Raw genomic sequence first — 17,033 nt, 5'->3', positions numbered from 1 at the left:
GGAGTGCTACAGTAATGCTGTTCATATCAATATATTTCTCTGTGATTAACACTCTGATCCCTGTTAAATCAGCAGCAACTATCTCAAGGAAATTAAATTCAGTGAAAGAAGGGAAGGTTTGGTGGTTAAGGCACTGGGCTGTCGCTCAAGAATAAGGTTTGGTTTCTACTTTTTCCACAGACTTTGTGTGACCTCAGGTGACTCATTTAATCTCTCTGTGCCTCAGTTCCCCATCTATAAAACCAGCAATAGTGGTGATGCACTTTTTTGATGATTCTGATGCTTCTTTTCTGTCAATTTTCTTGGCAGTTCTTACACTAGAAAAATTTGATATTTTTGTGTGTGTATGTGTGTGTCCTTGCAAAGCACAATGCTGACAGCTGTTGGGTTCTAGAGGTGTTTCTCTTGTAAAATAAGGTTTTAATAAATCCAAAAAGGTATTAAATCAATTAAATGAGATGAATCAAAGGGTGCAACAACATGAAAACTGTATTTTCCTTTCCTTCCCTTTCAGGAAATGATAACAGTGAAGCCCTTCCAGAGTCTATCCCATCTGCTCCTGGAACACTGCCTCATTTTATGGAGGAACCAGATGATGCCTACATTATAAAAAGCAACCCCATTGTCTTACGCTGTAAAGCTATGCCAGCTATGCAGATTTTCTTCAAGTGCAATGGTGAATGGGTCCATCAAAATGAGCACGTGTCTGAGGAAAGCATGGATGAGACTACAGGTAAGGGCTAACGTCTCCCGCGGGAGGTGTCTGAACGCAGCGTCTGTCACCAACGTACAAAATAGAGTAAGGGACAGGAGATGACAGTCAGAGATGCACGAACAGGAGAGTGGTGTGACTTGGCGGGTAGTTGGAAGCTTGCTTTGAGCTGACGGAGTAGGACCTGGCTCCAATTCCAACATCCCACGATGCTGTCGGCTCTGTGCCGAGCCATGGCAGGAGGGCTCCGTGTGACAGCGCAGGATTAGTGCTGGGCTGCCACGGCAGCGTGGTTTGGTGGCTTGGTGTGTCTGTACAGCCAGCTCCCGGCTGCTCCTGTGGAACTGTGGGGACACAGCATCCCAAGATGCAAAAGGGAAAGCAGCGGAGGGAAGAGGGTAAGGACAGGACAGAGCTGACAGGCAGAGAAAGGAATACAGACCCTGGCAGAAGAGACAGAGCATGAGTGGGGAAAACAACGGAATTTAAATGCCTGCAGATGTAGGAGGCATTTCTCAGGGACAGTGACAAACTGGAGACGCACCACCACCGTTTCCGAGTGGAGACATAGGGCATGGTCAGACACTGGCCATGGACAGTGAGTTTGCTGAAAGAAAATAACAGTTCTGGAGGGAACAGGAGCTCAGTAGTATTTCAGTGGCATAATTAGTAGTGGGAACTAGAAACAGGGAAACACATGCTTCTCTGGAATTCCTGCCAGGATGAACCCTGAAAAACCACCGGTTTGTGATGGTTGAAATTTGCCTTCACCCCAAGGAGAGACAGGTATTTGGTGGGGGATAAAGTGGGAGAAATCCATTGTGTAAAAGCATGTGTCTAAAAGAAGAGAACGAGAAGGGAGAAAGTTGAAAATGATCAACAGATTTTATCCTGCTCCCAGCACACCCTGTATCTTTTCTCATTTAGAAGCATCTTGATAACTATTGCAAACCAATTTAATGCTGCACCGTCTTGTAATTTCACAATTCTGTTTTGTTATTGCTTTTCTCCTCTTTTTAAATTCTAAGATTGCTAGGCAACTCCATGTCTTGGAAATAGCAGTGTATGCATAACATCCTCTCTATCAATACAAGAAATTCCTTTTTTAGAGGAAAAAATGCCACTTAAAAAGAAGTTCCATCTCCAAAAGTGGTGTTTGGCATTCCTTTTAAGCGACACATTCTGAAGAAATTTCATACTAACGGCTTTTTGTAAATGCTAATCTGGATGAATTTTAATTTTTACAGTTACCTTTTCAAAAATAATTTAATAGGCATAACCTTTACTTCTGAAGGCACTGCTGAATCAATATAGAAGAAATGTCGTCCCTAAATGTTTTTCTTCCATATGGTTAATGAAAATCTGTCTTGTGAATACCGCAATTATGTTTTCCAAGCCTTGGATTAATAACAGAATGAAAAAAGATGAAGTAACGTTAGGTGGTTTTTTTTAAATAACACCAGTAACATTGAGGTTTGAGCCGTGGAGGCATCGTTTCAGCAAACGGCGTCTGGAATATAAATGTTGCAGGTTTGAATTTAGCCCAGGGACGGAGCTAACCCTGCAAGTATCGGTCTCTGAACGTCAGTGTGGTCCAGACAGTGCCGTGTGTCTGCGTGTTCCAGAAACTGCCGTATCGGTCCTTAGGACACAAAACTGCAAGTGAGGGCTGTGTGCAGTGTAACGGGGAAGGATGTGGATATTCTCTCACTATCATGTATCCATATCCATAATTTATTTTTGAGCTCTTCCGTGGCCTTCAGTAAACAGCAGACTATTGGGTTTTTTTAGAATTAATGTGCATCCTGGCAGTGCCCTCATTTCTGGAGTCAAATCTGGGACATAAACGTGCCTGTTCCCAAGCACACACGATGTTCTGTGTGTGGCATGGGCTCCATCTGGGAAAAACAGTGCTCGGGTTCATGCCAAGGACGGTGCCTCTGGTTAAAGGGTGCGATTCTGGTGCATTGCATTGATGGGTCTGTCCTCCAGCCTTCCTCTGTTTGTTAGGTGATTAAAATTCTGAGAGGATATATAGAAAAGTGATGAAAAATAGCAACAGGAAACCCAAACAAGAGGAAATGTAAAGCTGAACACAAGAAATGTGTCATAGCATCTCTCTAAATTGCTGCCAGCCAGCCCTCAGCCAGGCGCACGCGAGGAGCACTTGGCAGTGGCACTGGAAGGCACGGTGTTCTGATGGCTCTTACCTCCAGCACTGGGTTGCGTGCATGTAGGGACAGGAGGGACAGCTGGTGGTGGCAATGGGTGTATTTGTCATTGTGACGAACATGGAATCCAGTTTCGCGTGGTTTTGGTTTTATAGGACAGAAATAAAGATCTTAGAGTAACAGAGGAGTCGCTGTTAATTTAGAGAGGAGGAGCAGCAGGAGAGGGAGGGTTCCTGTAGTTCTGTTTGGTTTGTGGTTACCAGCCACGCGAGGTGCTGCCTGAGGATGGGGGGGTCCTGCTGGGCTTGAAGAGTTTGCACCGACGTCTCTCCCGTTGTGGCTTTGGTGCCGTTTGTGAGCAGGGCAGGGCAGGCGAGAGCACACGTGCTGCAATGACCATGGATGTGGGTTCCCACCGCTGCGCTGCCACGCTCGGTTGGTCAGTTATAGACCAAGTTATTTCAGCTTCTCCTGCCTTTATTTCCTCCGTTGCAGAAAAGAGGGTAATCCATCGTCTGCCTTTTCTCTTTATTCCATAAACGTGTCAGAAGAGGAACCTTGCTCTCTCTGTGTACTCTGCCTCATAAAATGAGAGCCTGAACTAGTAGATGTTACTGGGATAAAAACATAATAATTGGTGTTTGATTAATTTCCTTCTGCTTTATTTTTCCTGCCTGAACCTTGCAGCATGCACCTCAAAATTAGTTTACAGGTATTTCAACTTTTGGTTTCACCAGAGGATCAGTCCTACTAAGAGTAACTAGAGTTTTCTTGTCTGATAAATAAAAGGATTACAGCAATAACTGCTGTCAGTGTTTTTCTCATTTAAACAAATAAAGCTGACAAATGCTGAAGTTCTGTGCAGCTCTGTTATGTTTAGTACATGGAGAGCAATTATTCATCTGCTGCCAGCATTAGTCTATCTGCAGCTAAACCATCCAGCAGTGCGGAAAGCTTATTAGCATATCACTACCATAGTCATAATTTTATATTCTGTAAGGCTGTACTGTATAACAAAAGATGATGGTTATAATTTGCACAATAATTTAAAGGGTTGGACTTGCGGTGCTTATTACAGTTATACAAGTCACAGGTAAAATGTTGCTCTTGTTGATTATGTGCCTGGTTTTATTTGCATGGATTTTTCGATCTGTGTCATTTCCTATGAACAATTTTTCTGGCATTTCGTGAGAAGCAGAGGGTAGGCGAGTGTATTTGTTGGTGAAATGTAGTGATGATAAATGAAGAATATATGCCTCTGTTCCCAGTAGGTTTGCTTTCTGTAGTTGTTTCTAAAACAAATGAAAATAGGTCTGCGTTCTCCATAAGCAAAACATAACTTTCCCCAAAGAAGAGATGTTCTCCAGAGGTCCCTCCCAACCTCAACGATTCTGTGATTCCGTTATTTTGGATGCATTTATTTTGTCTATTGGCAAATTGGGAGACCTTTAAGAGGACCTGAATTCCTGCCTGTCCCATTCTCAAAATGCTGAACCACCAGCTTCTCAAAACCGTGTGCTGTTTGTTTGCCTAATTCAAACCACATTAAATGTTGCTTCAGAAAATATAGGCTGATCTATAGATTAATTAAATCATGTGTCAATGAGAGGAAGAGCTGGGATGGAGAATATTCTACCTTAATGAATCTGAATTTGTAACTGCCTGTATCCTCTGGTGACTGCTCGGAGTTGTGCAGTACCGGTGAGCCTGGAATGGCTTCTGCTCAAAAAAATCATCCACGTGATTTTTTTTTCATTGGTGTCGGTGAAGGTTCCGTTGTTGTTAGCCTGGATGCAGCAGGAAGCTGTATAAGATGCAGTTCTCACACCCTTGTTTCTATTTGCTGCTTCCAGAAATTCCTAGAGTAGCTCAGGAACGGGGAGCTGAGCAGGGGGTGAGGCAGAGGCGGGTGGGTGAAGGGCAGCGCTGTCAGCGGGGCCGTGCCTCACGGCTGGTGACGGGAGTGTTGTGTCCCCAGAAGATGCTACCTCAAGGTGATGGTGGGAATGAGCTGGGAGGGGAGGGGACAGCTAGAGACACTGGGGTGTATGGCTCTGTACCTTCCCCATGACAGGCAGTCACCCTGTTTGCAGGCAGTGTGGGCCGGAGGGCAGAGATGAAGCCCGGGGCTGCTAAGAAGCGTGTGTGGGCTAATGGAGTGCTGCTGAGGGGCTCCTGACGAGACCCTCTCGGAAAGGTCAGCCTTTGTCAAGGACTTAATCCTTTCACAGCCTTGTTGAGGAAGTCCTTAAGTAGATGGGTTGCAGCCTTGTTGGACGTGGCTGCAAATTAGCTGGACTTGAGGCTCTGGAGGTTTGATGGAGGTTGTTCAGGGACTGCACACAGCGAGATTTGCCAGAGGTGAGGAGCAGGAGAGCGTGTGGCTGTCACTGTCACGCAGCGTGGTGGGACACCAGGTCTTCAGCCAGTTAAGACCCGCTGTGTCTGGTCACCAGGACTCCGATGCTCCCTGATGGAACTGACTGTGGCTGTTCCTATCTTTAACCACTCTCAGAGTGGGTGTGTGGCTCAGAATCCGAGGTTTCGTCGCTGGCGGAGCAGCTGGATGTTTAAATTGCGATGGTGCGTTTCCATCCTGCTTCTGCAGTCAGGGTGTCAGCACCGAGAGGGGTTTTGGACAGAACTGCTGAGCTCCCTGCGCTCTGTTTACTTCATAATGGCTTGTTTTCACTGTGGCAGAAAATAAAGGGATGTTTTGTAAACAGTTTTGTTGAAAACTGCATCAACGTATTGAAAAAAAAAACAACCAAAATGCAAATAAAAACAACCAGGAAATCTCTGTTTGTTTATTACAGAGAGAATAAATATTTGAGGGACTAAAATGATTATTGAGATAACTTAGGAAGCTGTCGCAGGTTTGACCATGACTTTAGGTATCATTGTAAAATATGCCAAGCCAAGCAGGTGAAATGAGAAGAAGTAAAAAATCCCCTTTCCCTGTTTCTGGAAGAGGAGCAACAATATTGTATTGCTCTATGGTATTTAAAGCTTGTCTGCCCTTCCCTGCCCCTCTTCACTGGGCATCCCCAGTGGGCCCCATCGCTCCTGTTTACCGAAGGAACACGTTGACTTCTGAGTGCCTTTCAGGAGTGAAATACCCAGCTGTTAATGATGCCTGAGATTAAGTGGAAGCCAATTTTTATGGAGTTCAGGTTTAGAAATTTCTTGCTGCTTTATAAACTTCACAGGCACGAAATATTTTAAGATCGAGTTTTCATTCATTTCCAGTGAAGGGGAAATAAGTATCTTGGGACTGCACAGGAGGAGAAAGAAGAAAGTAGTGGGCATGAATGTTTTCTATTTTCAAATTAATGTTTTTCTGACTAGCTCTTTCAAATGATTCCTAATGCCTTTTAACCCAGATTTAGATTAAATTTCCTCTCCCCGAGCTTGTCGTGCAAAGGTGGTTGCAGATACAGCAAGCATCCCAAGGGTATAAAAGAAGGTGTCAGGTTTACAAGGCATCTTGATAATCCTGTATTTACCTTCAAGCTTTGGCTGAAGCAAATGCTTCTGCTCTGAAGGGCACCGCTGCTGAACTCCACCTCTGCCCAGGGGTTAGGGAAACGGTGACAGGCTAAGAAGCAGCACGGGGCTGTTCCCATCTTTACTCCTGGCTGGCCCTGATTGTTCCCTGAGATCCTTCTCTCAGCTCTTCAGGTATAACTGATTCCTACCTCAGGAAAGAGGTGTGCACTCATTTTAATAGACAACCAAGTGTATTTGCAATAGACAACAACATTGCACTGCAGAGGAATTTAGCAAGGTTCTGCTTTGGGAATCAGCATAAAATAAGTAAAGAATATAAACACTTTGTGAAAGTTAGTAAAGGCAAGGCTTCAGTTGTGTGGCTGGTTCCCTTGCTTCCCAGAAGGACAGGTTGGTGAAGAGCACCATCCCATTTGTGACCTGTGAGATCCGTTCCCTTCTCTTCCTTTTCTCCTCCTTCCAGTCTGCGATGGCTTGAGCTCAGCTCTCCCTGCGCGGCAGCGGGACACGGAGAAGCGGCCGCTGGACGGGACTGGGGCAGCAGTGGGTGGACGGGCTGGAACTCAGCGGGGTGTTTGATTAGTTCCTGTCGTACCTGCATAGTTCTGGTGTTTGACTTGACTGGGGGCCTACCAGGGTACTTCAGAAAGGTTTTCAAGGGCACCGAGATGTTGGATGGGAAGATAATTTTACTCTATATCATGTTATAAAATCCCAGGTAAACATTCTGGGTGAAAAAGACACAGGAGACCAGGTTTCTGAGGGAGGTGTTCTATTCTTGCAAAGACCACAGTGGCTGGGTAATTCTTGTAACTCAGTGCATTATGACCTACTCAGCTTTTAGAATTTAATTAGTGGCAATATATTATTGTCAAAGTAATTAAAGCTTTGCCTTGATTAAAAGTGGAATTGTTTAATTAAAAGAGAAGATTTGGCTAACCTTAGCTTTATGCCCAAGTAAGAGAGCCTGTATCAGCTAATTTTCTGTACCTTTCCCCTTCAGGACTGAAAGTTCGAGAGGTTTTCATCAATGTGACGAGGCAGCAGGTGGAAGATTTTCACGGGCCAGAAGATTACTGGTGCCAGTGTGTCGCGTGGAGCCATCTAGGGACCTCAAAGAGTCGGAAGGCATCGGTCCGCATCGCCTGTGAGTAGAGTGAATTTCTGCTCTTCTAGGTTTTGTAAGGCGTGGAAACATAGTGTTCTTGTAGGGTTAAATATAAATGGATGCTCTTGTAGCATGGTATTTTAAATCTGGTTGTCAATATTGAAGCATATCATTGGTCATCGGGTACGATAAGCTGTGGGGAAAATGAGATAAAAGTAGGAAAAATTGAATAATTCCAGTCAGTAGAGGAAAAAATATCTTCCCTCCTTTCTCTGAGGAAATGAGATACAAATGTCCTGAACAGAACTGAAACTGCTACAGAAATTCTGTCAGTTCTCTGTGGGACTAAGCATACATTGTTTAGAAAAAAAAAACAACTTTAAATGCTGTTTATACAGACATTTATAAGAGCCACTACTGAAGATAATGAAATCATTCATAAGGTAGGTAGTCTTCCACTTTTTTAACTATGGAGTTGCTGTGAAATCTAGATCAGGTGGTCATTCAGAGGAGTTAAAGTGGCTTAGGAAGAGTTTCCTTCTTGTAACAAGGTGAAAGTATTACTCTTGCGCTTCATCCTTTCCACCAATCTGTTGTGATCCCTTTTCCTTTAAGTCACCAGCCCTAGTGCCAGGAAATGACGGCAACAAACTGCAGAGTTGGGAGAAATGCTTCTTGGAAGGAGATGAGGAGCAGGAGAGAAGGGTTGGGGAGGCTCAAGCAAGAAACTCTGAATTATAACTTTATCAGGCAGTGTTCTAGCAAATTTTGATAAATCTTTTAACAGAATAACTTAAAATAAACGTTTGAGATAAATAGCAGGACAGTGTATCAGCTTCTTGATTTTATAAATGACAGCTTTTTTTTTTGTTGGCTGATTTAGTTTGAATGTGTAAATATGTGTAAATTCAATTTTTTATTTTACGGCATTAACTGTCATAACATTGAATGAGCTAATAATTCCCCTGTATTGCTAAGCTGCAAAGGACTATTATTCTGAATTGAATTTTTATTGACTTTTCTCAGCACTGTGATTTCCCAACCCCATAATATGGCAATATGAGTAAAAATCAGAATGAGCAGAAGCAGGTGGAGCTGTGTGTTGGGACTTTTAAACCCGTCACTGTGGTACCAGTTCTGCAAACCACATCCCCAGCTGCCATCCGTAACAGCAGATATTATATTAACCTACGGGCTCTCCAGAGAGGTCTCTTCTTTTCTGCTTTATGGAATGTGCTGAGGGCGGCTGAACATTCCGCCTGAGAACTGTGCTCCTGAACTGGCCATTTGCTGTCCTACTTTTACCTGAAGCCACGGGGTTTTATGAAAAGAACAGCAATTCTTGAGTGCAGAGGTGCTGGGACTTGTTAGCAATTGGGTCGGAAAGAATGAAGAGCTGCCACCAGATGTCTCTGAACCCCCCCATGAGTCTCCAGGGCTCCACCTGTGTCACCCTGAATGTGGTGACATGGATTTTTGCTCAGGGAATACCCTGCAGAGCACCAGAGATGAGAATGGGTTGGTCCAATTTGTGACAGCGCGCAGCACCCATAACTCTCTCACAGCGCCTCTCGTTGTGATGTCTAGTGGGATAGTGTCAGCTTTTTTTTTCTTTCTTTACTTTTTCCTTTTTTTCTTTTTTTTTTTTTTTTTTTTTGCACTTAAAGCCTAGAGATTCTGAATTGTGAGTCAAGTCCAAGCACTACAGCGCTTTATATTTCTCTGAAAAAGCAGATAGGTATTTCTTTATGATAGTGTGGAATGCGGGGAAAGCGAAAAGATGGATCTTGCTCCCTTTTTCATCCTGATAAAGGCATTTGTAGGCACAACTGCAGCCCGGCTGTTAATGAAAGACTTTTAAAATAGGGTACTGGAAAAGATACTGGTTATCTGTGTGAAAAAAACAATCAACATTAATGAAGAATCATAAAAAGGAGAATACATACGCTGTGTGCATCTTTCTCTAGTGACTGGCTGGCTAAAATAAGTCTTACTGTATTTTATAAAATATATTAAAGCATAACTGATTCAAAGCCTCTGCTGTTTAAGGGGGTGTATTTCATGAAGTGTAAGCAATGGAGAAAATTAAATCAGTAAATCCACACTGTGGAATTTGAGACACTGGTAGAAGAAAATGACTATGTCTAATGGACGCATCCTAACTCTCAAAGCACGTGTAGTAAGTAACTTTCCTTCCATTTCTTTTTTTTACATTTTCTTTTCCTTTTACAGCAAAAAAACTTTACATATTCATGGGCGTATCTGGGACGGATCAGTATTCTGCAGCCTACATAGTGGTGCTTGGGGAGGGATGGCTTTGGGAGATAATAATGAGTTACTGCCTTCAACTCTGCAGATTTACGGAAAAACTTTGAGCAAGACCCGCAAGGGAAGGAGGTTCCCATCGAAGGGATGATCGTTCTCCACTGTCGGCCGCCCGAGGGAGTCCCTGCAGCCGAGGTGAGGCTTTGTGCGGTGTCACTGCTGGGGGCGGGTGAGCAGTGTGTCCTGTCTCGGATAAATTTGCTGCCTCTGTGGCACAAATTCCCACTTCACTTACTCCTTTCACCCTGCTTCCCCTCATGCCACAAAACTAGACAGACTTTCTGGTAAAACAGGTGAATGTTTATTAATAAAATGCCCAAAATCAGGTGCAGAGTTATAGGAAAAAGGCTTGAAACAAGCAGTTGCAAAGTGAAATGAAGTGTGATGTGGCCACTACTTGACTGGAAAATCCCTTTCCTGGCTGTGGAAGTGTGTCTGACCTGCAGCCCTGGGAGCTTGTGTCAGCCTTGGGAGCTGGGAGCCCAGTTTTCACGGAGGAACTCTGCCTTTTCCAGTGCCTTCAAATTCTGGTCGTCTGTCTCCTCCTTCCCCCATTCTCCCTCCCAGCCCTGCTGCTCTGGGTCTCTCTCTCCAACGTGTAAGCGCTATCAAAGGCTTCCCAATTGTAGCCAAAGCTGTTTCCTGGATTCAGCTCTCTTTCACCCACCAGCATGGTTTTTTTCTCTGCTCGGTTGCCTGGCGTACACTCACAGCTTTGTGCCCTTCAAATACTCCCTGTGTCAAATACCCGGTGTGTTCACTGAAGGAATGCTCTTTAACGTGGAAGGACCCCAGTACCTTCCCTAGGGGATTATGGAACGTTTTCCTACATTGACTGTTTTCTTAGTCTGAAGAGTATGCGACCAGGTATGTCAGTTTGGTTTTGTTACTAATTCTGAAAATACAGCGTTTAAAGGTGAGCAAAAGGTTTTCAAGTGAAAAACGGTATCAAATCTATGTGTTTTCTTTGAGACAGAAGAAACAAATTACGATAGGTACACTTCTACCCTACGAGTATGGTTTACTGAATTGCTTGTGTGCATTTCACTGTTTTCCAGTTCCTGTATAGTTAAATAGCCAAAAATGCTATCTTTGTTGGAATTCAGCCGTTCAGGAAAAAATGGTGATTCTCAGTCAACGCTGTTTGAATTTTGCTGAGAATTTTAGAATTATTTGAACTACACTGCTTTAACACTCAACAGTTATAAAGGATATCTTTTTTGAAAGTTAGGAATTATATCCAATGAAAAACTGACATTTTAATTGCTTTCTACAGACAAAAATTGTAGAGTTCTTAGTAAACCCTGACTTACTGATGTTGATTGTAAAATTGTTATTGCTGCTAATAAAGCCTGTAAATCTTAACAGGTCATATTTGCTTTGGACAATAAAATTTCACATAAAGGCGCAGGATGCAAGGATAATTCTGTGCTCGTCAAGGTAAACAGTCTCCTGGAAATAATTCAGTGTCTTTAGAAACTGGGTACCAGATTCAGAGAAGTGATGGCTCTGGTTTGTGGCAGGAGCTTGAAGTTATAAGCTCTTTTGGTATTTTCAAGTTAAAGGTGACCCGATCTGTTAGACACGTGGATGAGAAATAACTGGGATAGTCAGTAAGTCCTGCTTAATAATTGTTACGTGGGTAGTGAGAAGTGTAGAAGGTTTCAAAACCCTGTGCTGGCAACGAACCTACGGTTCTGATCCAGGAATTTATTTCATTAGAGTTTGGATGAAGCCCTAGATGAAAACATAAGGCTTGAAATAACTACAGACAAAGAAACTCGTCTTCTGTTTCATTAGATGCAAAATAGATGCTAATTGTGGCATTGTTAGTTTTTGTTTGGTTGTTTTTTTCTAATCCATACTCTGCATGGACCTGGAAATGCAAACTGAAAACAAAATGGATAGGAGACTCCAGCCCCATTCACGTTACCATGCCAATGTCTGTCTGAATCCCTTGGGAAGATTTTGATTATTCCATCAAGTGCAGGAGTTCAGGAACATTATTTTCCCAAAGAGCAGCCATTTCCTGGGCTTGCCATAGTCACACGTTAATGTAGCGATTTATTTCTGACAATGACTGTGAATGACTGAGCCAGTCAAACCCCTCATCAGCCAGCGCAGCTCAATAAGAGGCAGACACTTTACAACTGGAATGAAATTTAAGTTCACCTCAATTATTTATGTGAGCCTGCCCCATTATCAAGAATATAAATCTTCATCTCTGGAATTGTTTTTCTGCAGCTTAGAGGTGCTGAAGATTTCTTAAATCTAAGGATGGAAGCATTAAAAGTAAATGTCCTTGATCTACACCATAGCTTAATCTGAAAAATCCTCTCATTAGTCCTGTAAGAGGTGGAAAGCAGGGATATTTTTTAGTGCTGGCTGACATCATAATTTCCTCAGTATTACCAGGAGGAAGAGCCTTTCTTTCCCACTACTCCTTTCCACGTTTCTAGTCACTCCTCAGGTATTTCCACCGAAGTGATTTTAGCCACTGCTAATGTTTCCTTAAAACTGGGCGAGAGGGTCTGAGCAGTGCTTGGTGGGCAGAGGTACCTGTTAGGAAATAGATCAGCATTTCCCAGGCATGTTTCTGCCATCACATGCTGTCGGTGGCAACCCCTTACTGCGCTTCTGTGCAGGAAAAAGTGTTTAACTGAGCAGCAGCGTTAGGGATCCGTATCTAAGAATTCCTGAGCTGTCAGCACAGGCAGCGTCTTTGCCAATGGTGCCTCTCAGTACTAGTCCTTTTTTTTACCTATTTGGGTTTGGGGTGGGACAGCAGGGATGGCAGATCATACAGTGACCAAGACCAAACCTCACAGAGAGGTTCTCTAGAGAGAATTCCTCTAGATCAAGTTTAGTTTTGTTGGGAGAAATTTCTGATTCTGCTGTCTGTTCCAGAATGAGTAAGGCTTCCGTGTCTCCTCACCAGTAGCCATGAAAATACACAAATTAAGTTTGCTTATATGCATTAATTTCCACACACAGTAGGTATAAAAGGAGCTAGGAGAATATGGATTGACAGTTTGGATCCATAGTTTAAATGTATCTAAACTGTATATCTGAAGTGTAAATGGCTTAAAACTTGGCTTGGGTAAATTAATTTACAAATAGTGGAAGCTCATGTGACATTGTCAATGCTCTGCTCATACAGTTGAGTTTTCATAAGTAGTCTTTAAGCTGAATAACACATTAGTGAAAGCAAACAATCGTGGAGGATTACGACTAAAGAAGGGCAGGATTCTCATTCCACTTTAATGTGACACAGGCGTGAATCAGGAGCACCAAATCCTGCTGAGGCAAGCACAGATTTTAATGCTGCACTGCAATGCTCTGTACCGTCTTGATTCATTTAGCGGCAAATTTCAGTTGCTTGTGTCAGCTCAGTCTTCAGTAAAAGATGTGTCAAGGAGCATCTCTCTCAATCTCAATCTTTCCAAGAATTTGATTACGGTCTTCATGGAGCCAAAGTCCATCTCTTGTGCGTGAAATACTATAGAATGTGCCTGATACTGCTACTAATAAAACCTCATGTGGCAACAGCCGTCAAAAAAACCGAGTAACTGAGGTGTTACCTGCCTCTGGATGTGGTAATACCAAATACCATCCCTGGGAGCACCACGGTGAACGCGCTGCCCGTCGGTTTGCACCAGGTCCAGCTCAGGCACCTTCTGCCACTCCAGAGCCCACCCTGCGTTTCTCTAACCTTTGTTAGCAGGTTTCCCATCTCCAGAGTTTGCCTCTATGAAGAAGGGAACATGAGAAAATTCTGCACATCTCTGTTTTGGGCGGCTGCTGAGGGTTTGGGGCGCTCTGGGTGCGTTGTCATAGCAGTACAGGAGGGAGAAAACCCGAATACTGACACCAGGAAGACTGGAAAAAGGTTTTAAATCCTCTCTGTGTGCATTCACATGGCAAGCAAACCAGAGCTGGTGAGCAGCTGTGCTTGCAGGCATCAGCACCCAACCCAAATATATTCTGGTTTTTATGAGTTAAACATCAAAATAAAAAAGAAAATCCAGCATTTAAGTAGAGCATCTGATAATCCCCTGCTGTGGCAAATGTTGATTTAAATATAACAGAGTCTCTGCTGGCACAGGCTTGATGGGACCAGAGCCATTTCTTTCACTATTGATGCAGAGTTGGCCTAAGGAAGAGACAGTTCTGGCTTTCAGTCCCCGCAACAGATTCTCCCCATAGAAATGTTTATTAATTGTGTGCAATAGAGGCCTCATCTAGCTTGGAGTGTGCTCAGTGAGGCGGTTGTATAGTACAGGAATCCGCTAAACTCCCTGCCGGATCCTTGTCTGCCGGTCACTTTTGCTGGGCTCCCAGGGGGTACCTCGGGCTCAATCTCTGGCCCCGATTCTTGTGTTATTTCTTTCGTGGTGCACAGTGCTGTGTTTTCCGTACACGTGTTTTGTGCTTGTTTATTGTTGTTGTGTAAGTTTATTTTATTACTTTGCATTATTCCTAAGAAGAGACACAGCAGTTATTCATGGTGCACTCCTTGGTCTCACAGCAACAAAGTACTGCACTGAGTTTAGATGACTTTAGAGCACATCCTTAACTTATAGCCTTGCAGAAAATACACTCTGCGTTCAGCTTTAGTCGGGCTCCCAAGTCCTGTGCGTGGCTTGCGCGTGGCTAGAGTTCAGCCTGGAAGATGTGAAATGAAGATTGGCTGGAGCAAATTAGGTACAGCTTCACTTGTTTTAAAAAAGAGCGGACGTGTGGCATAGCGCCTGATGCAGTTCAGGGTCTCTCTGTTTCCTTCCCCACCCCGGCTTCTCAAATTCTCAGGTGTTTTCTCTTCATTCCTCCCAATCCTGGAAAAAGGTTTATCAAGAGGCAAGCCCTGCAGCCCGTCTTGGGATCACACGGGTAGCATCACGCTGGAGCCAGAGCTTCAGTCTGTGGTTGTCAAGAAGCTGTATAGATTGATTTTGCTTTCTGTTCGTGTAATTCTGATGGTTTTTAGGTAGTGCTCCGTTTTACAGAATACAACATATAATAGGACCTCGGGGTGTAGGAGGGAAGACATCAAAAAATCCTCCTTTTTTCTGCGTTTGACAAGCTTGCTGTCTTTGTGTATATGCTGAGTATTAGCGTTTTCAGTCTCTCCTTCATTCCGTGTAATACTTTCTCCTCCTTCCTTCTGCGTTTAAATAATTCTTATCTAAGCATATACTCTTTGAGGTTCTATTTCTTTTGTTCACCTCCAGCACAGAGCTGGCTTCCCCTGGGGCCCCAATGGGTGTAAATCAGCATTTCGGTGGGTCAGGTTGCTGGGCTGGGAAACTGAAGTGGATTTTGTGCCTGATGCCGTGTATAGTCTGATGATCAGAGTTTTTAGGTGCTGCCGTGTCACGGAAATTCTGTCACCCTTTGCCCGTGGGAGTTAAACACGTCTGGGTCCCCAGGCCAGCCAGGCTGGGTCCCCACCGGCTTCTCACACATCGCGGCTTTAAATCGATACACAAAGCGCAAAGCAATGGAGATGCAAGCTGTGAGTTTCTAAATGGGTATTAAGCCCTCATCCTTGAGAAATACACGTTGTACTGCTATTTTCTATGTATTACAGTCCTGCCATTAATGTGATATAGTGCTGTTCATACCTATTACCTTGACTATATAAAGCAACTTTGGTAAGATTTCATATCCATAATGCTGGCAGGTTGGTAACCCTAATCATACCTTAGTGTTTCCCTGTACTCTTGCCAAAGGATATTTTTCTTTCTATTAATTTTAAGAACATACTGAGCACTGGAGCTGCTGCCTGTCAGTGACACGGTCATTTACTTTCAAAGTGAAACAATGAAGAATGTGGGCAAGTTGATTCTGTCACTTTATGCGGCTCTGTACCAGCTCAGGTGTACCATCTGGAATCGATAGGACTAATAGATCCTGGTGGTTTGCAACAGAGTCAGCAAACAGCATAAATTATAACATCCTTTCCAGTTCACGGCTGGTAATTCCTTCTCACTGTCTGGTTCTTGATAGTCGTGATACTGCTCTCCATGACTGTTGTCAAACCAATCTGGAACTGTAACCTGGGAGACACTTGGTCAACATCTGTTTAATTAAGTTTAGGATAATCTCTGTTCTGTATGTTCTACCTTATTAGTTCTTCAGAGAGTAAAATATTAATTCTTTTTGGTATAGGAGCAAAAAAAAGTGCTTGCTTTTGTAGCTAGTTATCTTTTCAGACAGGTGGGGTGGTGTGCTGGAGGCACATTACTACTAAATCTTCCACCAGTGACAAAAGGGGTTGGAATTTCTCAAGCTGTCGTAGGTTGTTCCCGTTTAATTCGGTGCACTTGATAATCAGGGTTTGAAATGTTTCTTTAATTGGATAGTGAGCTTCCGTGTTCTGTACTCCAGTTCACCATCAGAAGGAGTTTCTGGCACCTTCCCAGGACCGGGGTTTAATGTGAACTTAGGATGTCTGGAATTTGAAGAAGGGTGTGAAACTGATCCTCCTGTAAAGGGAGCCCCTTCTGAAACGGGCACTGAAATGCAGGAATTTAATAAATTCCGTCATTGTTGGTAGTTGCTGTGGATCTATCCCATTTCTTAGAAATGCCGGTCCCTTTGCAGTGAAGTGCCATATAAACCATGATATTAGAGATAAGGTTTATAAATCTTGGGCTTTCAAATAAATAGAAACAAACCACATCTTTAGCCTTACAAGGCCCTGCTTATCTTTCCTAGCACAAGCTGCAGTGCTCAGTGCCAGGCGGGTTTGTGCTGAATTCGCTATTAGCTCGGGGGAGCCAGTTTCCAACTAGAAATGCTGATGGGTGACGGTATTGGAGTCCATTGTGATGCATGAGGTGCAAATCTGAGCAGAAGTTGACCTTAAAATTTATTCTAAATCCCTTTTATTATAAATAAATACCCTCTGAGACTAAATCTCTGAATAGCTCATATTTGAGCGTTGGTGGCAACTTGCAGCTCTTTCTACATCCACAGTCTGATTTAGTGGTGGGTTTTTTTGTAATAAAAGGGCAGCTGTTGTGCTAAACTGTTACTGATGAATGTAAACTTGTGTCGAGTGCTCTGCAGAGGTTTGTGGAATACTCAAAAATATCTTTATCATTTAATATATGCATATATTTAAGTTTTAAATGTGCTGTATCCAGTGCTACTGTTTCAAATGTTTAACACAGATTTTGACATTTTAATGGACTGCTGTAGA

At 43.3% G+C, this 17,033-nt stretch overlaps 1 protein-coding gene across 1 annotated transcript in view; it reads left to right on the top strand.

The window, feature by feature from the left end:
* The first annotated feature begins 480 nt into the window (after nucleotides 1–480).
* UNC5D (unc-5 netrin receptor D) overlaps nucleotides 481–17,033 on the top strand; it is a 58,606-nt gene continuing 42,053 nt past the window's right edge. Inside the window, exons 1-3 of the mRNA XM_074164071.1 lie at nucleotides 481–733; nucleotides 7,397–7,540; nucleotides 9,858–9,961. Coding sequence (XP_074020172.1) covers nucleotides 481–733; nucleotides 7,397–7,540; nucleotides 9,858–9,961 — 501 coding nt within the window. The remainder of the gene's footprint in view (nucleotides 734–7,396; nucleotides 7,541–9,857; nucleotides 9,962–17,033) is intronic.

This window comes from Numenius arquata, chromosome 26, assembly GCF_964106895.1.
Source record: "Numenius arquata chromosome 26, bNumArq3.hap1.1, whole genome shotgun sequence".
NCBI lineage: Eukaryota > Metazoa > Chordata > Aves > Charadriiformes > Scolopacidae > Numenius > Numenius arquata.
The sequence above is the reverse complement of the archived record's forward strand: the minus strand, read 5'-3'. Positions and strand labels throughout refer to the sequence as shown.